The sequence below is a fragment of the Diospyros lotus genome, chromosome 10 (genome assembly GCF_014633365.1).
Source record: "Diospyros lotus cultivar Yz01 chromosome 10, ASM1463336v1, whole genome shotgun sequence".
In the NCBI taxonomy this organism is placed as follows: domain Eukaryota; kingdom Viridiplantae; phylum Streptophyta; class Magnoliopsida; order Ericales; family Ebenaceae; genus Diospyros; species Diospyros lotus.
Genome location: NC_068347.1, coordinates 28,190,116 through 28,214,325, shown reverse-complemented (window position 1 = coordinate 28,214,325; position 24,210 = coordinate 28,190,116). Strand labels below are relative to the sequence as shown.

Genomic DNA, 24,210 nt, shown 5'->3' with positions numbered 1-24,210 from the left:
ATCTTTCCTCCATTCGATCCGTGACTTGGTGATTCCACGAGAGAGCGAAGGAGAACGGGGAATCCCGCTGGAATTTATCTGCGGCCAAGTTTGTAGAGGTTTCTGGTGCGTCCCCGTGCTTCTACTCTCTCTCTCTCTCTCTCTCTCTCTCTGCACCATGACACTGAGGCCCATACTTAATTCGTCCGATGACTGCCTTTTGTTTAAGTCAAATGTGAACGTGATTAATGCCTATCTGTGTCCATAACCTTGTGGGCGAATGGTACATAGTTGGTCTCTGGCCCGGCCCCCACGGGGACACCATTCTCTCCACTCAATTCAAAGCCAACATTTGTGTGTTGTATCTTAAATTGTAACTGTGCATTTGATTAGTGCAATTTTGGTTTCGTAGAATTGTGTTTGTATGTGTGTGATATATATAGGTAACTGGGCATGCATGTGGGTGTTTTTGTATGAAAAGTGCACTAGACGAACTATTGGAGAAACGAGAAGGTTCTAATTTTTATTTTTCCGAAATTTAGTAATTTAATTTATTAGGTTATTAATTATGGCATAATTGTGATGTCACAATTCGATCCCAGTTGAACCACTGACTTGTGACCTGTTCCCTTTTCCAGTTCGTCTAACTGTCTGGATATCTAAATATTGGTTGACAGTGGTGGATTTGGGTGACTGGTGGATGGTTGGTTGGAGGCAGTGATGGTGGTGGTGGATGACAGGGTGGTTATTTTGAGTAGTGATGGGAATTGGGATGGTGGTGGGTAGTTGTGAAGATGGAGATGGAGGAAAATAATCGTTTTTTTTTTTTTTTTTCAATTTTACTAGTAAATTACATATAATTAACTAAAATTTATTTTTTAAATATGAGGAATGATCATTTTACCTTGTAGTTAATTCTATCTTCCGTGTTCTGACAAACTGGAATAGTTATGGCTGAAGTAGCTTTATGCATATAGTTGTTTTGTGTATCCGTTAGCTCATTGGGTGATCAGAATAATCTATCCAAACAAAAAGAATTAGGTTTTACTGTTGTGTATTCATTGTACCGTTTCAGTATAAAGATCTGACCCTTTTACTGGTGCAGATGAGGACCATTTTGGTAGTCCAAACAAAAACTTGTCCAAACTCAAAGGAAATCCTCACATCTTCTGCAGCAAGTTCTTCAATTCTGCTGTGAAGGTTTGCAATTGATGAATTCATCTACAATGGCTTCTTTGACCAATGGATTCAACTCATCAGGTAACTCCATATATGTCAATCCAATTTCTCTTATATATGTGGTACACTATAAATTCCCTGTTTCCAGTGTTGTTTCTGTTCATTCAGTTTTCTGTTATCCATCCTCTTAAACAGTTACTTTGATTCATTTCTTTATATGGATCCTCATTTTTGTTCTTTTCGTGGTATTAAATTTTGCAAGGTAGGGTTTTACCCTATTCTTTGACTGACTTGAAGAAAATTCGATTATCATATATGCTTGTGGCCCATACATTTATTGTTCAGGAATTTATCTCTGTGAGTCAAGTATATTGAGCCAAATACAATTGTGAAGTATACCAAAAAAAAGAAAAGGAAATGGACATCTTATTAGTTTTCACAATATTAGGGTGCCAATTGGCTATACTATGAGGGATGTTAAACTGTTTATTTGTCCACTTTTTATAATTTAGAAGTCTGCTTGTCTTGTTCTCACTGGTTTAGCTGCTTGGCCTTCGATATCCTTACAGAGGAATGCTAGTGGAGAGAGGGACTGTATGGCAGTCATGCTAGTTTTCCTGGAACATTGCTATCAGATCCATTTCCAAGGCATATCAGGCTGCAAATTTCTGTCTTCTGTTTACTGTTTTTTTTTTGGTTGTGATTCGGCTCATTTGTCTTTGATTCCAATATATTCCTCCTTGTTATGTTTTCAAATGATGCTTGATGAATTTATGTCCTTTTCAGCAGTGCCTGTGCCTGTAGAATTTGTGCACTGAGTTGATAGTATAATGAATTGAAGTTCTTGAAACTTTTTGGTCGACTTTGGTTTGCTGTTTCTGCATATGTTGTAGCACAGCTTATAATACCCATAGGTTTGAGAAATTATTAAAATTCTTTTAACTTGAGTTATTAAAATTCTGTGCGAGAAATGGTGTTGGCTGTTGACTCACATGGGCTCCTCCCAGAGGGTATGTCTCTACAATTATTTTCAGGATTCATGCAATCATACTAAGTTTGAGAGAGAAAACATTGGCCATGCTTGAGAAAGTATCTTTTGCTTTTGGTAATTGGTTTGGCTGAACTTATGATATTCATGTTTGTTATTAATCCCAACATCTGGACTACATTGTTTTCACTAGTGTTTTGGGAGAGAACAAATCTGGCCATTTGCATGCTAAAAGATTGATAACATGGTGGGAAAAGATAGATGTTTGTCTAATGGCAGTCAAAGGAGGGAATGCATTCTCCATTACCATTATGACCTTCTAAAGGCCTAGTCAAAAATCAAAGTCAGCTTCACCTATTGGCCGGACAACTGTATATAACCTAGATGACTCATAATACATAGCAAATGCCTTAAAATGCCTAGTCAATAAAGCAATAGAAACATGAACAATCTCCTTGATATGTTGGTCACATGAATATTTTTTGCCATTTAGTTGGACTGCCAGCTTAGAAATGGTTTTGATAATAAAACTATTAACAAGATTCAATGACTATACACCTTAATTTTTGGAAACAATTTAACTAAATAATTTAATTGTTTACAGCACAAGAAAAATCTAGTACATATGTCATTATCCTAGGGTTTAAGCTAGGGTAGTTTAGGTAGAAACCAAGAATACAGAGAATTTGGAGGGAGAATTTGACTGAAAAGGAGGGAAATACAGCAAGAATTGAGGGAGAAATGCAGTCAGAACAGAACCAAGAGAAAGAATCAAAGGGAAATGAGAGAGATCAGACTTGAGAGAGAAATCTGAGATTCAATTATCATTCATCTATATGCATTCTCTAACTAATCTAGCCTATTTATAGGCTTTACAACTAAAGGTACTAACAATTACAGCAGAAGAGTACAACCAAAAGAATTACATATAATACATAATGACTTATCCTTGGGGATCCTTGGGGTCGTGACAACATCCAACTTTGGAATTTATGTAGAGAGGTTTTTGATGTCACAGCGAGTGTAAGGATCTCAATTGTCAATTTCTTGGTTATTTCTTTCAGGCAAATTCTGGTAGTTTTTGTTCATGTATTAGAGTCAACCAGTGTGAGTGACTATGGATAATAACTTTGATTGTTTTATGTTAGCATCCCCACATAGTGGGATAAAGGCTAGATATGTTGTTGTTGTCGTTGTTGTTTTATGTTAGCATATTGACTAATATGTAACTTGCCTTTACCTCTATCTTTGAAAACATAGGTTCAATGATGGGCACTAGAGGTAGCATCATCAATTATTGTTGCCTTAATATAATCATAGCATCTGTAAAAGAGCCCCTACCTAGATGTATTATAGAGCATTTAGAGTCCTATATCCTACTTGAATAGCACAATCACACAAAGCACAATACACTAAACCTGCCCTGCTATTTAGGCTTTCAAAAGGCAATGAAAGTTGGAAGCACTCGTGAGAGGAACCCACTAGAAGTTGTTGAATGTGGTTTTTTGTATATAAATCAAGCAGTGGACTCAATTGTCAACCTAGCTTGCATTGTTGAGTGAGTTCTTGTTCTTGTGATTCTTGTTTATGAATTGGAGTCAATATATTTGTCTGATTATGTGGATAATATCTATGTTGTCATCTTACATAAACAAATCAACTACTCTGGACTTTTCCCATACAACTAGTGTCATGTGGAAATAAATGAGATGAAAACACTGGAACTCAACAAAAAACTTTATATGTTGAGATCTTACTAGAAGACCAAGAACAAGAAGAAGTTTTGGACAACATAAGGGGTTAGGATGGTTGCCTCTTTGTGTGAGGAGATAAATGAGAACTCGAGCTTGAAAAAAATTCAATAGGTACAATCAATGTACCTACATTAGTTCATGTGATGCAGTATGGGAGGAAGAAATCAACAAAAACAAGTGAAAAATTGGGTGAAAACAGTGTATGATCTATTCTGGAACTGAGATCTTAAAATTAGGGTTTAAGAAAACCTCAAAGTTGAAATAGAATAAAAAATGGCTACCTACAAAGTCTCTTAAAAGACTCTTTATACTAGGTTACAAATCCTTGATCACATAGGAATCCATCTAATCTAAGGAATCTATCTTTTTTTTTTAAAGTCACATGATTACTTACTGAAACTAATAAATAAAAAAGTATTTAAAACCTAATAACTTAAATACTAGGCATAGTTAAACAAATAAAAATAAAATAAAAACACTAATAACAAAAAAACTGCTCCTGCATCATCATGGGGCATAAGGGATATGATGTTTGGAAGGTACCACCTAAGAACACTATGGAAAGGGTGTCACTATTGTATAGAGAGGAAAGAAAAGGGATGAAGAGATCCAGCATTGAGAAAAAATCAAAAACTATGGAAAGAAATCAGTAGACAGACTGTGGAATGCTCATACCACCAAGGGTGGCCACAAGAAAGAAAAGCCCATGGAGGTGACCTTCAGAGGAAAAGCCATAGTTGTCCTTACGATTCCTATAATAAACCTTGGGCAAGATAGAGAGAGAGACCAAGGGGAGGGGCCCATCTCAATCAAGAGGAAAACTATTGAACATGGACGTTGTTAAATTAAATAAGATATTTATTAGTGTAATTATTTTTAAATACTTGTATATATATATATATACTCTTGTATTGTACACTTTTAGTTGAATATATACATTATTTTTATTCACGTAACATGGTATCAGAGCCACAAACCCTAACCCAACCCTAGACCCAATCGTTGTTGTCGCCGACCGACGCTGCTACCATTGTCGCCATCACCGTCCAGATCCGTCCACCCAGATCGCAGTTGTCTCTCAGATCCGCCCAAATCGCAACTGCCCAGATCTGCCCACCTAGATCACAGCCGTCTCTTAGATCGCGCGACCATCCAGATCCACCGTCGCTGTTTCTTCCTGGCCAACCCCAGATTCGACCACCGTTCACGCCTAGATCCGACCATGCTATTCGCCGTTGTTCCCGATTCGGCGACTCCCAGCTTTGCGCGCCCAAATCCGTCGTTGTTCCAATTCCGGCGACTCAACTTTGTGCACTCCCTCCGGTATTCTTTTTGGTTCAAATCTGCTTCAGATCTATTTAGTTCAGATCTGACCCACCACTCTGTCAAAACTCTGTTTTCTAACAAGGAATTCTCTCGCAATTCAATGGAGAATTGTGGGGAATTGAAGTGTAATTGAGAGAATTGAGGGATGAGGGAGAGAACTGAGAGAGAAAGAGATCGGAAGAGAAGTGTGAAGGGAAAATGAAATATGTATTTTCTCATTCATACGCAACTTGGCCGCAGGCTTGGCTTATATAGCCAGCCTTGGCGCCTCAATTTGATTTTACATTTGAATTGTAATGACTTCTACTTCTCTTATTACAATAATGTCCTAATCTCAACTGCTCCTCTTTTATTACCCGAATGCCCTCCCTTAGCCAATGGACTATGACAACTTCCCCCGGTTAGAGACTCTACTTGTCCTCAAGTAGGTTAGAGTAATCCGACGGCTCGGGGAAACTGTTGGAGCAGATCCGGCAAATACTCTCATGTATTATTTTTTGGGTGGAGGTTTGACTAGCGCACCAACACCTGTGTGATGGGAGCTCGATGTTTGTAGATGATTCTCCTTCCAACAATCGTTGTAGGTTCTGCCTCTTGCTGGCTACTCTAGGCGGTGAGAGGCAGGGTAGGACTCGCTGGATTGTTGCCGTGTGAGGGTTTTAGAAGTGACACATGAAATACAGGGTGAGTGGAAGACTCCCCCGGGAGCTATAACTTGTATGTAGCCTTCCCCACTTTTTCAATTACTTCGTAAGGGCCATAAAACTTTGGGCTGAGTTTGTTTACTTTGTGGGGTGCTATGGTCTTCAACTGTACTTGTCTCAGCTTCAAATATACTCTGTCCCCCACCTCGAACTCCTTCTTACTCCTATTTTTATCCGCAAACTGTTTCATCCTGTTCTGTGCCCCGTCTAACTCTTACTTGAGAGTTTGTAACATTTGTTGTCGTTGGGCAAGGTAATCATCCACTGTGACCACAAGATTATGGCCCCTTTCCCCTAAGGGCAAAATAGGTGGTTGGTACCCGAAGAGTGCTTCAAATGGGGTCCTTCTTAGGGAGGAGTGATAATTGGTGTTGTACCACCATTGTGCTAGAGAGAGCCATTTATGCCACCCTGTAGGATACATTAAACATACACACTTGAGATAGGTTTCTAAGCATTGATTTACTCTTTCGGTTTGCCTATCTGTTTCGGGGTGATAAGAGGAAGACATGTGGAGGTGTGTTCCCAAAGACCGCATGAGCTCCTTCCATAACAAGCTGGTGAAGATCTTATCCCAATCAGAAACAATCACCTGGGGCAGACCATGTAGCTTACCTACCTGATCGAGGAATACTCTGGCCACTTCTTGAGCAGTAAACGGGTGGGTTAAGCTGATGAAGTGAGCATATTTGGTGAACCTATCGACCACCACTAGCACACAATCTGTCCCTTCCGATCTTGGCAACCCATCTATAAAATCTATGCTGATATTGGTCCATGCTTGATCAGGTATCGATAGAGGTTGCAAGAGCCCCAAAGGGTGTATGTTTTCATGCAAATGTCACATGCCTTGACATATTCTTTTACCATTTTCTTTAGTCCTAGCCAATAAAACACTTGCTTCACCCAGTTGTAGGTATTTAGCTCCCCTGAATGGCCATCCACAGGAGAGTCATGGAGAGCCTTCAACACTCTCCTCCTTAAAGGTTCATCTTCTCCAATTACCAGCCTGTCTTTATGTCTGATCATTCCATTTTTAAGAATAAAACCCGGTTTACTATTAGGGTCAATGGTGAGTTGCTCCAGCAACTTCTTTATCCACTCACCTTGGTCATAGCTGGAGGTCACTTCTAGGAACCAGTCAGGTGTTAAGGCAGTAATAGCTACTGCTCCCCCTTCTTCCAAACATCTTGACAACGCATCTGTAGCCTTATTTTCGTATCCCCTCTGGTATATTATGTAATCGATCCACATTAACTTTGACATCCCTTTCCTTTGGAGGTGGGTATGAAGTTTTTGTTGTAGCAAGAATTTAAGGCTTTCGTGATCTGTTTTTATTATAAATCTTTCCCCTTCTAAGTAGTGCCTCCATTTCTTCATTGCTATTAGGATAACCAAGAGTTCCTTGTCATAAACGCTTAGACCCGAATGTTTGGGAGCTAAGGCTTGGCTGATGAAAGCTAGGGGTCGGCCTCCCTACGTCAATACTGCTCCCACACCAAAATCACTAGCATCCATCTCTAGAACAAAGGGTTGGCCGAAATCCGGAAGACCCAACATGGGCACCTTACTCATAGTCGCTTTCAGTTTGTCGAAGGCTTCTTCTGCTTTAGTATTCCAGTGAAACCCATCTTTCTTGAGTAGTTACGTCAGAGGCTTGCTAATTAGGCCATAATCATTCACAAATTGTTGTAATACCCTATAAGGCCCAAGAATCCCCTCAAAGCCTTAACACTGGCAGGTCGCGGCCAAGCAATCATTGCTGCAACTTTTGTAGGATCAATACTCACTCTTGCTCCAGAGATGATATGTCCTAGGTATTCTACTTGGGATTGTGCGAAGGCACACTTAGACTTCTTAATGTACAATTTGTTGAGCACATAGTTATTAAAGGCGCGCCTAGGCGCAAGGCGCCTTAAGGCGCCAGTTTGGCGCCTCGCCTGGGCTGAGGCGAGGCGGTTTCTGCAAGGCGCGCGCCTTGCAAGGTGAGGCGCTAAGGCGCGCCTAGGCGCGCCTCATGAAAACCGCGCCTGCATCCTGCCTGCATCATTTCTTTCTCTCCTCTCCAGCATCCCCTCTTCTCAGTTTTAGCATGTATACATCACTACTTATTTACATTTCTTTAGTTTAAGTAAATGTCCACATTTTCTTTTATTTATATTTTACCTTCCATTTACTTTAATACATAAATGTAAATAAGAAAGTACCCCCCATTTGGATTCAATAAAAATATCTAAAAAATCAAAATCCATAACAATAAGAAAATAGAATTTTGATTTTAGTACAAATTCAGGATTTAGCGATTTTACCACCCCCAAAATACATACTTACTATTTCTTGAAAAATTCATTAAAAATCATTTTAACAACAATGAATATTAACTATCAAAATACCGGGAGTTAGTTTTTCAAAATGAAAACATTTTCTTATATGTCTCCTTATAATGCCCTAATCTTCCAGACTTAGAAAAAATGCGCTAATCTTCCAAACCTAGAAAAATAGCATTTTTCAAAATGAAAGCATTTTCTTGATTGTAGACTTGTAGTGTTTATTGATTGTAGAGAATACTAAAGCTATTCCAAAATGTCCTCCATCAATAAAACAAGAGATTGGAGAGTACATGCAAAAGAAGAAAAATAACAAGGAATCAAGGATGAGCAAAATATGGCACCGTAAGATGATGATTTTCAATTTGGTGAAGGGTATGATGATGATGATGATTAAACTTCTTTATTGATTGTGGACTTGTAGTGTTTATATGTTTGTTTAGAATTTTGCACGATGGTTGGTACTTGTTTGAGTTTGAGACTTTAAGTTTGAACTTTGATGATGTTTCTAGTTTAGAAATTGTATGATGAATGAATTAACTTTGATGTTGTTAGTTTAGAATTTGAAGATAATGAAACATTAATGATATGCATGTGTTATTATTGATAATTTGATAGTTTTTTATGATTTTACAAGATTTTTAGTTTTTTTTCTAAAAGGTGCGCCTCGCTTCGCAAAGGCGCGCCTCGCCTCGTGCGCCTCGCGCCTCAGGCTCCAGGACCCTTTGCGCCTCGCGCCTTTCAGAACTATGGTTGAGCATGAGGACTTGTAGAGTAAGCCTTAACTGCTCTAGATGCTGAGTTATGGTAGGACTGTACACAAGAATGTCGTCAAAGAATACTAAAATGAATTGGCGGAGATATGGTTCAAATATTTGGTTCATGAGGGCTTGAAAGGTGGCTGGCGCATTGGTTAATCCGAAAGGAATTACTTAAAATTCGTAGTGCCCTTAGTGGGTCCTAAAGGCGGTTTTATGGATATCATTGGCATGCGAATCTGATGATATCCGGATCGGAGGTCAAGTTTAGAAAAAACCTTGGCCCCATGTAATTTATCCAATAAATCTTCGATAATAGGTATAGGAAATTTGTTTTTAATGATAAGGGAGTTTAGTTGGTGATAATCAATGCAAAATCTTCAACTACCATCTTTTTTCTTAACTAAAAGCAAGGGTGATGCATATGGATTGGTGCTGGGTCGGATGGTAGAGGAGCGTAGCATTTCTCTAACCATCCGTTCTATTTCTTCTTTTTGTTTTGAAGGATATTGGTAGGATCGAAGGTTGACTGGTTCAACATTGGGTTTCAAATTAATGGTATGGTTTATAGGTCTTGGGGGTGGTAGAGCCTTTGATTCCTCAAACAATTCCCCAAACTCAGCTAGAAGTAAATTAAGTGAGTCTAGTTCAGTTACCTCCCAAGAAGTATGAGCTGCCTCTGTTGAATGCAGTGATGCTGGCTCTCCTCTTCCTTTGTCTTCCTCCACTTCCTAGGCCTGTATGGAGAACAATTGTGCCACCTTGCCCCATTTATTCTTAAGCAATTTGTGCAGCTTCTTGCCTGTAATCATACGGCAGGTCCCTGCTTTCGCATTACCCGTGAGGGTCATCTTCTTACCTCCCTTTTCAAATGTGACCTCCATCTTATTAAAATCAAAACAGATGGGACTAACTTCCCTCATCCAATCAACACCTAATACCATATCACACCCTCCTAATTTGAGAAGGCACAGATCAACCTCAAATTCTTCCCCCTGCATTTGCCAATAAAAGCCCACACAAGCCGATTTGCACATCACCTTCTGTCCGTTAGCCACTATGACTAATAGGGGATGTGTTCCTGCAAGGCTTTATTTTAGTTTCTTGGTAGTAGCTTCGTCTAGGAAGCTATGTGTGCTTTCGTTATCTATGAGGATCATCAGGCTGTTTCCCCTTGCCTTGCCTTCCACCTTAATGATCTTGTTCTGGTAATGCCCCTGAGAGCATGTAAGGAGATTTCCACCTTCTCCTCTCCTCCTTCCTCCTTCCTTTTCTTCCTCCTTGCCTTCTTCATCCATTCCCTCCTTTTACAGTAACTGTCGTTTACATTGGTGGCCGATTGTATACTTGTCCCCACAACGAAAGTAAAGACCAGCTAGTCTCCTCTGTTCTTTCAAATTTCCCGCGGCTGATTGAGGAGGCGCGAAGATAGCCAATCCCTTGTTGCTCTGTCCCCAAGCTCCTCCTTCCTTGGTGCCCCCTCGATTGTTTTGTTGTTGAGGCATCATCTGCCATCCCCTATTCACCCCCTTTTGCTTCCGGGCCAATGCTTCTACCGTCATCTCCTGTAGTCGAGCACACTCCATGGCTTGTTGAACAGTCAGGGGTCGAAACATTTTTACGGTAGGGCGGATCTCTTTGTTCAGGCCACTAATGAAGCTTGAGACGAAGTATCCCTCAGTAAGCGTTGGGTTCGAGATCAACATGAGAGCCTTCAATTCTTCAAACTTCTATTGATATGCTTGCATCGATCCCCCTTGTCGGAGCTTGTTAAACTCCTCCACGATGTCCGTCATACCTTTCTCCCCGAATCTACCACACAGACCTTTCGCAAACTCTTCCCACCGGCATTCCTCCCGGCCACCCCTCCAACTTTGGTACCAAGCGTCACTCACATCATTCAAGTAAGTTGCCGCTAACAATACCCTATGTTGTTCAGCCACATTATATAAGCTGAAAACCTTCTTGCATCGTCTCATCCACCATCGAGGATTGTTGCCTTCGAACAAAGGAATCTCCATCTTAGGCATTAGCGAACTGATCGGATTTGATCCGGTTGCAGTGCCTTGTCTCCTCGTTCCTCAGTTTTCCTTAGACATCGGTTGCTCAATTGCTACCTCCACAGATCCCTCCGATCTTAGATGACCCCCCTGGTCATTGAGAATTGGTTCTGATCGTCCTCTCGGAAGGAACTCAGGTGAGATCCATACCTGAGCCTGTTGCAAGAACATCAGCATAAACTGATGCATTTGGTCGCGGAGAGCTTGAATCTGCTCTTGCATCTGATCCTCCAAGCACGTAGTTTGTGCTCTACTCTCCTCACGCCACACATTAACTGCTCCATCGATCCTCCGTTCTACCGAATTTTCCAGTATCTCCATCCGATTTTGCATTTCGGAAATGGTGGACGATACCTGTTGGAGATGCGCCTCCATCTGTTTCATCCTTGTTCCGTCTGCCATGGCCCAATCCAAGCACCCAGGAATTGCTCTGATACTAAATTAACAAGGAATTCTCTCGCAATTCAATGGAGAATTGCGGGGAATTGAAGTGTAATCGAGAGAATTGAGGGAGAGAGATGAGAGCGAAAGATAAGTGTGGAGCGAAAATGAAATCTGTATTTTCTCATTCATATAGCCAGCCTTGGTGCCTCAATTTGATTTTACATTTGAATTGTAACGACTTCTACTTCTCTTATTACAATAGTGTCATATTCTCAACTACTCCTCTGTTATTACCCGAATGCCCTCCCTTAGCCAATGGACTATGACACACTCCAGATCTAGACTTAGTAAGCCAGAACAACAGGTTGTTTTGTCTGTATCATGTCTTCATCTACATCCACAAGCCTTTCCATCACGTCCACAACTATAACTATTTCCCATTTTTGGGGCACACCAGTTATTACTACGGAGAAATTAAATGGCCAAAATTATTCAGCTTGGTCATATGCGATTGAAATTTGGTTTCTTAGACATGGCCTTGAGGCTCATTTATCAACGACCATCTCATCTATTCCCGCAGGAAATCAATCTCTTTGGTGACAGGTGGATGCACAGTTACTCAGTTGGTTGTGGCAAACTATTGCATCGACTTTGATACCTATAGTTCGACCTCTTTGTGAGTATAGTGCTCTATGGAGTCGAGCTCGTGAGTTGTATACAAGTGACATCACTCGTATTTATGATGTGATTGGTACTTTGTTTAATCTAAGACAAGTTGATTTCGATATGACCACGTATTTGGGTAAGCTCCAAACTTCTATTACCGATTTTAATGAGTTGATGCCCTTTGATTCAAATATCAAGAAACAACAGCAACAACGTGATTAAATGTTTACTGTCCTCTGTCTTCATGGAATTCAACCTTCAACTAGAGCTTGAATCCGTTAAGTCACAAATTCTCGGTAGTGCTTCTCTCCTTCCTTTGACAGAGGTATTGTCAAGCTACTTCGAGCCTCTCCTATTATTGTTGATTGTGGCGTGTCCGTACTTGGACATCTCCACCGCCCTTTGCCTCTCGCCTTGATCGCTTTGATCTTTAGGTCTATCAACAGCGTTCACAACCTGTGGCCCAACTAGCACAGCCTGTTGTCGCTAGTCCGAGGGAGCTGTCTCCTGACTTATCCTTTGTGCCGATTAGTTATTCCTCCTTTGGTCCATCACCTCCGACTTTTGATTTTGACTTACCTATTGCTCTTCGTAAAGGTACTCGTCATTGCACCACTTTCCATCTCATTTCACATTTTGTCAGCTATATGTTACAACTCTCGGGTAAAACTCACCCTCAAAAGCTATCTGTTAAAGGGAGGGTGCCCAAAAGGCTATAAACCCCACACTAAGAGCTTGAACTTTTAATGTAGGACAAGTTCCATACCTTGCAGTGGACCATAACATACCACCACGCTTTGCATGGCGCCCACGACAGCAGGCTGTGCACTAGCCACTGCTAGTCCCGAGCGAACACTGCAATGCCAGCGTCACCTTTGTCGTCGCTCGCTTACACTAGGAGCCATGGGGCTGGCTCTGATACCATTGTTACAACCTTTGTGTTGGGTTTTTGCATGGAGAATTATTTCTAGAAGATGAAGAATAGAACCTGTTAGAATGAAGATGATGTGCGGCTGGATTTTTTCTAAGTTAGATTAGTTAACTTAGTGGTTATATTATGAGGGATACATTAGTTTTTTTTATAGGCTAAGTAGTTAGCCTTGTAATTACCGCCCCTATGGTTTATAAATAGGAGGCGAGAGGCTAAAAGTCGCATATAACAAATCATTCTATTGAGTTCTCTGAATGCAAGTGATTATGGAGAGAGAGAGAGAGAGAGAGAAAGGCTTAGAGAGAAAGTTTGTCTTGATATTCTCTTGTATAGAAGGCCGTGAACTTGTGTGAGAGAGAAGGAGAGTTCTTGTAATCTTGTTCAAGCGGTTTCTAGTGGATTTGGCTCTCGGGATCAAGGCTGGATGTAGGATTGCATATTGCAATCCGAATCAAGATAAATCAGTGTCTCTTGATTGGTTTGATTGCTCTTTTACTTTATTTTCTTTGTTGTTTTCATTTCCAATTTTATATACTCTGTTGTGGGTTTGATTTCTGGGTGAGGAGTGAAGAGAGATTAGCAAAATAAAGTGTTGACTTGGGTTTCTAAGAGCTCATAATCATAACACCTTAGGTAGAACTCACCCTTAAAAGTTAGCTGTTAAGGAGAGGGTGCCCAAGAGATTATAAACTCCACACTATGAGCCTAAACTTCCAATGTGGGACAAGTCTCATACCTTGTAGTGGACCATAACAAAGTCAAAGGCCAAAGACTGCTCATTAACCTCCTACGACTCAATTGGTTTCGACGGATCTACCAATGGAGTTCGCCTGGCATTTCGGACACCCTTGCAACTTATCGCTATCTACCCACAATCAAAGCAAATTCAAGATCGCTCCGACTCTGTGTGCAATTATTGTGATTCAATGACCACCCCCAAACTAGCTTCCACTTTGCACCTTCCTTTCTTGCGAGAATCGGTGCCTTCATCTCACCCAATCACCATCCAAGGGCCAGAGAACCATTGGCTCTTCACCCGAAATCACTGCTCAACTAATTCCCAATTGTTGGTCTATTAAACGTATGGGAGTCACTAATCTAGCCAACTTTAATCAACTTCCAAGAAACGGGTGGCTTCCGATTCACTCGTGACTATCGCCTGACCTAACTACTTCCATCGAAATCACGGCCGAGGATGGATTAACTCTGATACCAAATATCACAACCTATGATTTGGATGGAAAATCGAGAAGGATATGGGGAAGAATTAGACAGAAATGGAGGGAGATAACAAGAATATAAGGAGAATAGAGGAGATCAAGAGGGGGAACGGAGAATTGGGAAGGAAAATCAGTTTATATTTTGTTCAACAATATAACTAATTCTCTAGGTTACAACCTATTTATAGGCTTTCTTGGTAAAGGTACAAACTATCAAGTAGTAAGGTACAACCATTAACTAATACATGTAATATCCTATATCTAATCTACCCTTGGGGTCGTGACAGTGTGCCGGTCAAGGATGAGCTCTAAATTAGAATCGCCTACTACTTTTAGGAGTTTCCTTATGGTATTGCATCCCAATTCGTGATCGGCTTCTTTGAATTTGCCTCCTATGTTGATAGACTCTAATGTAGTCTATAGAATTCGTCGGACTCAAGCTGGAAAACGCTTGACCCTACTTTGCCCTTCAATTCCGAATAAGAATTATCGAAATTTGCGACTGAGAGTCAACCTCTTGCTTCGCCTTCCAAGTTCAAATTGAGAATTATTGAAATCACAGTCGAGGAGTGTCAACCTCCTTCTTCGCCTTCCAAGTTCGAACTGAGAGTTGCTTACTCTCTTGGTTACGATCTATCCTTGGTTCCTTTGAGATCAGATTGGAAATGTTGGTCGATCGATTCTGTTGAAGCTCCTCGAGAGTTCACTTGTATCGCTGGAAATTTGCCTAGCTCTACTTCGGCATTCAGAAAATTCGGATTGGAATTACTGCTAAAATTTGCAGGAATCACATTCAAGGATTGACTGGCTCTGATATCAACTGTCAGATCCCAGGGATCTGATTGGGGTTCTCTCACCAATTGGTAAGAATTTGGGAAAGAATGAGATGGAAATTTAGCATAAATGCAAGGAGAATGAAGAACAAAAAGTGAGGGAGGGAAAGATCGAGAGAGAGAGAGAGAAAGAATTTGGAGAGAAATCAGAAATATTTCAATTGTATTCATTCATGCCTATGAATTATGCTGGATTAGTCTTATATATTGATCCAGATAGCAATGATTTGGCGCCAATAGGGCGGCTACCAAATATTCAAACCAAGTATAACTGAAGACTGTTGCCTTCTAGGTACAATTGCAAGCTACTTCTAAGTACAACTGATTCAATCCAAACTAACACCAGATACAAACAAAAGGAATACATCTATTATCTATTACTATTATACTCATGGGAACATGACACAACTAAAATAAAAATAACCTCCTAGTTCATCTAGGTCGTGATAGTGATTCCTTAGCAAAAGGTAATTTTTGAAAGCCACAAGGAAGGGTGACTGGTTGGATAAGCCATTGTTTGACATCCCTTGCAAGGAAAGTGTCAGAATATAGTTCTGACAAGGCGAGTTCTCTCGTAATTCTGATTGAATTGCATGGGAATTGGTAAGATAGAAGAACAGAAAGAATAAGAGGACGAGAGAGAAGGGGAGAGAGAATTAGAGAAGTTTGGAGGGAAAGAATGATTCAATTGTATTGCCAAAAGATGATTCTCCTAGTGGCAAAGGTTGGTTATATACTTCCAGCCTTGGCGCCACTATTTGGGTTACATTTGAATTAAAACAGCCATGTGCTATAACTGTCCATCTATTACTTATTACAGCTATACCCCTTGCCCTTCTACCTTATAATGCTCTTTATTTACATAATGGTCTCGTGACAATTCCCCCCCCCCCCCCCCCCCCCCCCGGCTAGAAGCATTACTTGTCCTCAAGTAATTTGTAGAAGTCTTGCTACCCTCGGAAACTGTTTCACAGGAGGTTGGAAAGCTATTCCCAAGTGTTGTTTTCAGGGTGGAGATTGGACCAGCACACTAGGACCTCGGTGATAAGGGCTTGGTGCTTGTAGATTATTATCCTGTCTACTATAGCAATGGGCTCCAGTTCTTGTTGAGCGGGTTGGGTTACCGATGGTAGGACAAAACTGACTGCATTTGTGCCGGGAGAGGGTTTGAGGAGTGATGAGAGACCCCTCGAGTAGTTTGAGCCTGTAAGCCATTTGGCCCACCTTGGCTAACACTTCGTAGGGTCCATAGAATTTGGGGCTCATCTTAGTGACTGATCTGGGGGACATAGTTTTCAGCTGGGCTTGCCTTAGTTTCAGGTACACCAGGTCTCTGAGTACAAAAACTCTCACTCCTCTTTTTTGTCCACATATTGTTTCATTTTGTTCTGGGCATTGACGAGCTCCTCTCGCAGAGTCTATAACATCTACTACCTTTGAGCCAAATAGTCGTCCACCGTAGCTACACGGTTGTGCTTTCCACCCAGTGGTAAGAGCGGGGGTTGGTATCCATATAAAGCTTCAACGGGGTCATCTTGAGTGAGGAGTGATAGGTAGTATTGTAACACCATTGAGCTAATGAGAGCCATTTGTGCCACCCGGTAGGGTTTGTTAGGCACACACACTTTAAGTATGTCTCGAGGCACTGGTTTGTCCTTTCGGCTTGTTCGTCTGTTTCTGGATGATAAGAAGAGGACATGTGGAGCTGTGTTCTGAGAGACTTCATTAGCTCTTTCCAAAGAATGCTGGTAAATACTTTATCTTTATCTAAAACTATCACCTGAGGCAGCCCATGTAACTTGCCCACATGATCCAAAAAGACCTTGGCCACCTCCCGTAAATGGGTGTGATAAACCCAAGAAGTGGGCATATTTGGTTATGCGGTCCACCACTACTAACACACAATCCTTTCCTTTAGATTTCAGCATCCCTTCGATAAAATCCATACTGATATGAGTCCATGCTTGGTCAGGTACTGGTAAGGGTTGTAGCAAGCGTAGGGGGTGAATGTTTTCATGCTTACAGCGATTACATGTGTCACAGCCCTTCACATACTCCATTACTTTTCTCCTTAATCTTGGCTGTAAGTGTTGTGTATTCCTGAATGGCCTCCCACAGGAGAGTCATGTAATGCTTCTAAGATCCTTTGCTTGAGCGTTTCATCCTCTCCAATTTTGATTTTGTCCTTATAACTCAGCACCCCATTCCACAAGGAATACCCTAGTTTGCTATCAGGATTTAGGACCATTTGTTCCATCAATTCCTTAATCCAATCTCCCTGTGTGTAGCTGGTTGTTACTTCCCGAAACCAATCTGAAGCAATTGTAGTGATAGTTGCTGAAGCTCCTTCTTCCACACATCGAGATAGAGCATCAGTTGCTTTATTCTCTTGGCCTTGTCGGTATTGAATAGCATTGTCAAGTCCCATTAGCTTTGACATTCCCTTTCTCTGGAGGTGAGTGTGAAGCTTCTGTTGTAACAGAAACTTAAGGCTTTCATGGTCGGTTTTATGATGAACCGCCCTCCTTCCAAGTAGTGCCGCCACTTCTCCACAGCTATTAGCATCGCTAGAAACTCTTTATCATACACATTGAGGCCTAAATGTTTAGGGGCTAAGGCTTGGCTAATGAAAGCCAAGGGCTTGCCACCTTGCGTCAGGACTGCCCCTACTCCGTTGTCACTAGCATCAGTTTCTAATACAAAGGGCTAGTTAAAATCAGGTAGGCTTAGAGTCGGTACCTTACTCATGGCAACTTTTAGACGTTCAAATGCCTCCTCCGCCCTCTCATTCCAATGGAAGCCTTCTTTCTTTAGCAGCTTAGTTAGTGGTCTTCTGAGGGTGCCATAGTCTTTGACAAATCGGCGGTAGTAGCCTGTGAGACCCAAGAACCCATGTAGAGCTTTCACATTAAAGGGCCTAGGACAGGCAGTCATGGTGGCTATCTTTTGTGGATCTATACTAACATCTGCCCCATAGATGATATGGCCGAAATACTCCATTTGTGATTGTGCAAATGCGCATTTAGACCTCTTAATATACAACTTATTGAATCGAAGGACTTGTAGAGTAGCTCTTAAGTGCTCTAGGTGTGTGGCAAAAGTGGGGCTGTATACTAGAATGTCGTTAAAGAAAACCAGAATAAATTGGCGTAGGTAAGGCTCAAATACTTGATTCATAAGGGTTTGGAAGGTGGCTAGAGCATTAGTCAATTCAAAGGGCATTACTAAGAATTCATAATGCCCTTGGTGGGTTCTAAAAGCAATTTTGTAGATATCATTGGGGTGCATTCTAATTTGGTGATATCTGGATCGGAGGTCAAGTTTAGAGAAAACCTTAGCTCCATGTAGTTCATCTAATAGATCTTCGATGATGGGTATTGGGAATTTATTCTTGATGGTGAGGGAGTTGAGTTGGCGGTAATCGATGCAAAACCGCCAACTACCATCTTTCTTTTTTACCAATAACAAAGGAGAGGCATAAGGGCCAATGCTTGGCTGTATAATAGAAGTACTGAGTATGTCTTTGATCATGCATTCAATTTCAGCCTTCTATTTTGGGGGTATCTGTATGAATAGATATTGACTAGTTTTGCGTTGGTTTTGAGGTTGATAGTGTGGTTTATGGGTCGTGGGGGTGGTAGAGACTTAGGCTCCTCAAACAAGTCCTCAAATTCATCTAAGAGTAGATTAAGAGAGTCGAGTTGAGTTACCTCGCTAACCCTTCGTCCAAGAAGCTATGAGTGCTTCCACTGTCAATTAGAATCATCAGACAATTATCTCTCGCCTTCCTTTCCACCTTAATGATTTTGTTAGTCACCACTCCCCTTAAGGCATGCAGGGATATCTCCACCTTCCCATCTTCTCCTTCTTCTTCCACAGCGTCCCCATCCTCTTCTTCTCCCACTTCTTCTGCCCCTTCCAAAAGTAACAACTACCTTTTACATTAGTGCCCAGGTGTGTATTTGTCTCCACACCTAAAACAGAGGCCTATCAATCGCCTCTGCTCTGTCAAATTTCCTTGTATTGGTTGAGGAGGTGTGGGCAAGGTTGCCAATCCCTTGTTTCCTGAACCCACGGCTCCTCCATTCCTTCCCCATCCTCTGCTACTTACTTGCATGGGTATCGCCTGCCACCCCCTATTTATACCCCTCTGTTTCTTGACCAATGCCTCCACCGTTAACTCTTGAAGTTTGGCACACACTGCGGCTTGCTGAACAGTCTTGGGTCGGAACATTTTGATTGTAGGGCGGACCTCTTTGTTTAAGCCGCTTATGAAGCTTGATACAAAGTACCCCTTAGTTAGGGTGGGGTTCGAGAGCAGCATCAGAGCCTTCAACTCTTCAAATCTCTGTTGATAGGCTTGCACTGATCCCCCTTGCCTTAATTTGTTGAATTTTTCGACCACATCCAACCTTCCCTTCTCTCCAAATCGTTCGCACAATCCTTCCACAAATTCTTCCCACGAACAGATTTCTCTTACTCCACTCCAACCTTGAAACCAGGCATCTCCTTCATCGTTCAGGTAGGTTGCCGCCAACATAACTTTCTGAGCTTCGGTCACATTGTGCAAACTGAACACCCTCACACAGCACCTCGTCCACCACCTCGGGTTATGACCATCAAACAGTGGTATCTCCATCTTAGGTAAATGAGGACCAGTCTGGTGTAATCCAATTCCCTGGCCTTGTCTCCGAACTTCTAGATTCTCCTCCATTGCCTGTGGTTCCACCTCCAATTCCGCCGATCCCTCTGATCGGCCATTACCGCCTGGTCCATGCAGGATTGGCTCCAATCTGTCTCTCGTAGGAAACTCAGGGGAAATACGAAGTTTGTTAAGTAAGCATTAGAACAAACTATTGCATCTAATCCTTGAGGGCCTGCCCCTGCTCCCTCATTTGTTCTTCTAATATGGCCGCTTGCGATTTGCTCTCTTCACGCCACACATTCACCGCGCCATCAATTCGTCAATCCACTGATTTCTCCAACAATTCCATCCGACTCTGGATCTCGCCAATCGTTGTCGAAACTTGATGGAGCTGCGACTCCATCTGCTTCATTCTGGTTCCGTCAGCCATTCCTTACTTTGATCGCCCTAGATGGTGCTCTGATACCAAATTGTTAGAATGTAGTTCTGACAAGGCGAGTTCTCTCGCAATTCTGATTGAATTGCGTGGGAATTGGTAAGATAGAAGAACAGAAAGAATAGGAGGACGAGAGAGGAGAGAGAGAATTAGAGAAGTTTGGAGGGAAAGAATGATTCAATTGTATTGCCAAAAGATGATTCTCCTAGTGGCAAAGGTTGGTTATATGCTTCCAGCCTTGGCGCCACTATTTGGGTTACATTTGAATTAAAACAGCCATGTGCTATAACTGTCCATCTACTACTTATTACAGTTATACCCCTCGCCCTTCTACCTTAGAATGCTCTTTATTTACATAATGGTCTCGTGACAGAGAGTTCTATGAAGCATAGCCACCTGTTCATGGAGCCATATGTAACTAAGCCTAACACGGTAACCTGTTTGCCATGACATGCCTGCACTGCTGTTTCATCTTGGGGCACAGCGTATTTTTCCCACCACAGGGCAGCAACCTCTTCTGCAGCCTCTTTTCTTTCAGTTCATTCAGATGGACACCGTCCTGTCAACTGAACTCTTCCCCTATGCTGGCACCTGATGTGTAGACTTAGGGGAAGGCTCAGTTCATTGTAACGTCTTCGCATGCCACTTGGAGATGATGATGAAGGGGAAGACTTTTACCCCTCAGAGAACTGGTCTAGATGCCAAGACACAGAAAGATACCTTGAGGCCTGCAATGTCATCACAGGAACCGTTGGTTTGATCCTTGGCCTTCACTGGCTCAACCCAAGTCGGGAAAAACAGACTGACAAGAGGATTTATGTTCCATCTGCATCAGATCTATAACTCATAATGATATAGAGGCAACACCCTGTCCCATTATGTTTCGCCATCATACAGAAGAAGTATATGTCCATGGAATAGAAACATTAAACTAAAACCCTAAAAAAAGAGCATCTAAGAGAAAAAGGCCATTTGCAGATAATGAAGAACCATAAGACTGAATTACCCGGGATGCCATTTTCCCAATAAGAAATGGTGGAGTCAGTCATTAATTGCAATGGAACTCTGCAAAAAGTTTCCTCCTGTGATGGGTTCCTGATCCTTTATCACTATACTAGCCCAGAGTATTTGATATTATGACAAGTAAATATGATCTTTGACATCATCTTTATTTTTCTGCTGGTCATCATTTGTTCAGAGTGCAATTACCAACCCATGGCTCTTTTTTTTTTTTTTTTGCTCGGCCACCCATGGCTCATTTAACATCCTTTGGTCATTGTGTAGTGGATTTTTCTGAGTATGGTCATTGGTGCATCCAACCCCTAGATGTTACAATAGTGACATGATTGAGTGGTAAAGTCTCCAGTGAATAATGTATCAATCTGAGCTAGGTCAGATTGTCATCCTTGTCCATTTAGAGATCGTCCATTTTTTCCCTTTGATGTGACATTAGTAGCAGTAACTTCACTACTATAAGTTTGCCAACTTTAATGTGGCATTGTTTCTGTCTTTGATTGGTTTCAATTGTATAATGCTTAAAATGTCTCAATGTTAGTAGGGATTGTATGGACAGTGAAACATTTCTCCAATATCTTGCCTTCAAATTACTTGTGGGTATGTTCTGCTTTCTGATGAATTTCTACTTGGGTAATTTTTTATAGGTAACAGACAAGAAGAAGATGGGGCAATACCAGAAGTTGCTTCAGCTCCCAGCTTACATGCAGAACCTGAAGAAATCGGTACTGATTCTGAAGTTTGTTTGGTTTTCTCTTCTAAACTGGAGTTTCTATATTTTTTCTTTTCCGTGTGTAAAAGGCTCATTTACATTTTGATCTTGGGCTGATTCTTTAATTTCATTATGCAGAGAGGAAAGCTCGGGTGGATGCTGTATGGCAGCAAATGAATAAAGGAGTATCTACTAAGACTCTCAAATCTATCTCAAATAAGCATAGTTCAACTGTAAATAAAACTACACAGAATGGTTCTGCTGTAAGTATTCCCTGATTCTTCTTTGTGGAAGAACCACGCCTCTTTCATAGTCCACTTAATGACATTGATTGTACCTCAGAGCTGGATGTCATTTCTGGGCCTGGCAAAGACGAAAGCAGCACTTCCTCAGCAAGACAAGCGAGAAAAGCAACCCAATCATAAACAGAATAGCATCAGTGATGAAGAAGCTAAGAAGCTTGCTGCTGCTGCACTATCAGCAGTTGAGGATGCTGCTGCTCTTGCTGCGGCTTCAGAGAAGGGGAAACTTGAGGTAATCATAGCTTGTCTGCCTTTAATGTAGGTATCATAGTTATGCTTTCATCTCCCTTGAGAATGTTTTCATATTTTGTGATGTTTGGGACAGACGGCTGACTGATTACATTAGGATTTGATTAGTGGTGTCACACCAAGTGAATGAATTTTAAGTTGTGAATGCTAATTTTGAGTTCAATACTATGCAGCTTTTTTTTTGGCTTAATAATACTATGCTTCTGGTGTAATTAAAGTAAATTTATACATTCATATTCTTGCATTTAAGCATGTCTTACCATCTGTGCACGCACAAACCCAGCAATAAGCATGTTAAACGAGTTATTTTGTTGTTACAGATCTCTGAGGTCCGAGGCCTTGTGGGTCATGATACTGAAGGAAAGAAGCTTATTGGTAACAGTCCAAAGGAGACATACGAAAAGGCTAAAGCCCCAGTATCAGCCCCTTCTGCTGTTGACGCTGTTCTTGAGCAAATTAAGAAGAAGCAAAAGCTCAGTGTGCTTGACAAGACAAAAAAGGATTGGGGAGAATACAAGGAAGAGAACAAGGGCTTGGAAGATGAGCTGGAAGCTTACAAGAAGAGCTCAAATCAGTACTTAGAAAGGGTATCTTTCTTGCAGCGAGCAGATTATAGGGAATTCGAGCGAGAAAGAGATGTCCGGCTAGCAATGCAGGCCAAGCGAAAAGCAGATATGCGAGAGGATCCATGAGTTGACTGCGGGGAGTGCTTGCAAACAACACTTCCAGCACACATGGTACTTGATCATTTCACTACATGGAAATTGAACCGAGCAAGAAAACGATCTAGAACGAAGCCTTTCATGCGTAAGTGATCTGATTTGGATGCACGGTCGTTGCCTTAATAATCAATTTGCTGTCAGTCACTCCTCTGGAAGTTTCTCATTGACCTTGAAGAATGTAGAGCACAAATAATATTTGTGCACTAATTACCCCCAAAATTGTTGCTATGTTTCTGGTCCTAGAACCAGAAATTCGTATCAGCCTATGTATTCGCTCTCATTTTTTTTTTCTCTTAATTCTCATTTCTTGTCTTTGCGGTTGACAACACCTCTTACTGCCATTGACTGGCCTTCAAGTTCCAGTGTTCAATTTGTAGCTGAAGAATGCTAGGCTGTTTTACCGGTGGTTATCTTCGAAGATAATCTGTGCATTGTTGAGGCTTGTTACCCTGACGTTGCATGATCCTGTTTCTTTCGCATCGTGCACTAATTCATTATTATTGAGTGTATTAAATGATTTTCGAAAGCATACAAACAAGGGGAATCTCTGCTTGGAGATAATGCCTTTGCACCTCACGTGGGATTTTTTTTTTTTTTTGTTCCTTAAATGTCTGTCAACGCAACAAGATGATACTTGTGCTTTGGAGTTGGAGCCATAAAGGGGAGCTCACTGCTTTGATATGATAAATTCTCTCAATTGGAGAAGGAACAAGACAATCTTAGAAGATAAAAAAGTAGTTCAATCCTATATCAATTGCAATTCAAACAAGCAGGCGTCGAACTTGCATAAATGTCACCTTCAGTTCTGGAACGGAGAGAAGAATGTGTTGGTCCAAATCCAGCAACATCAAAAAAGCTTCTCAACATTTTTGTGGATACAAAACAGGGTGTTGTATTTTATTTTTTCCCTGAATCATCCTATTTTCTCAGTATCTAAGTAAAGAATTAGTACTTCGGAAATCCAAGCTTTTGAGGCTACAGGGACAATCAGAAGGCTTAATCCTCCTTGGTCGCATATCAT

The 24,210-nt window shown here is 41.3% G+C and overlaps 1 protein-coding gene across 3 annotated transcripts; it reads left to right on the top strand.

The window, feature by feature from the left end:
* LOC127811923 (uncharacterized) lies at positions 1-23,642 on the top strand. Of its 3 annotated transcripts, XM_052352131.1 has the most exons (6): positions 1-105; positions 1,085-1,239; positions 21,852-21,929; positions 22,055-22,179; positions 22,259-22,450; positions 22,788-23,642. In XM_052352131.1, exons 2-6 carry the CDS (start codon positions 1,191-1,193, stop codon positions 23,157-23,159), a joined length of 816 nt encoding a protein of 271 aa, XP_052208091.1. In that variant the 5' UTR covers positions 1-105; positions 1,085-1,190; the 3' UTR covers positions 23,160-23,642. The 3 variants fall into 3 exon arrangements, with proteins under 3 accessions (XP_052208091.1, XP_052208092.1, XP_052208090.1); XM_052352132.1 differs by lacking the exons at positions 1-105; positions 1,085-1,239 and adding an exon at positions 1,305-1,515; XM_052352130.1 differs by lacking the exons at positions 1-105; positions 1,085-1,239 and adding an exon at positions 1,584-1,806.
* Positions 23,643-24,210: the final 568 nt, after the last annotated feature.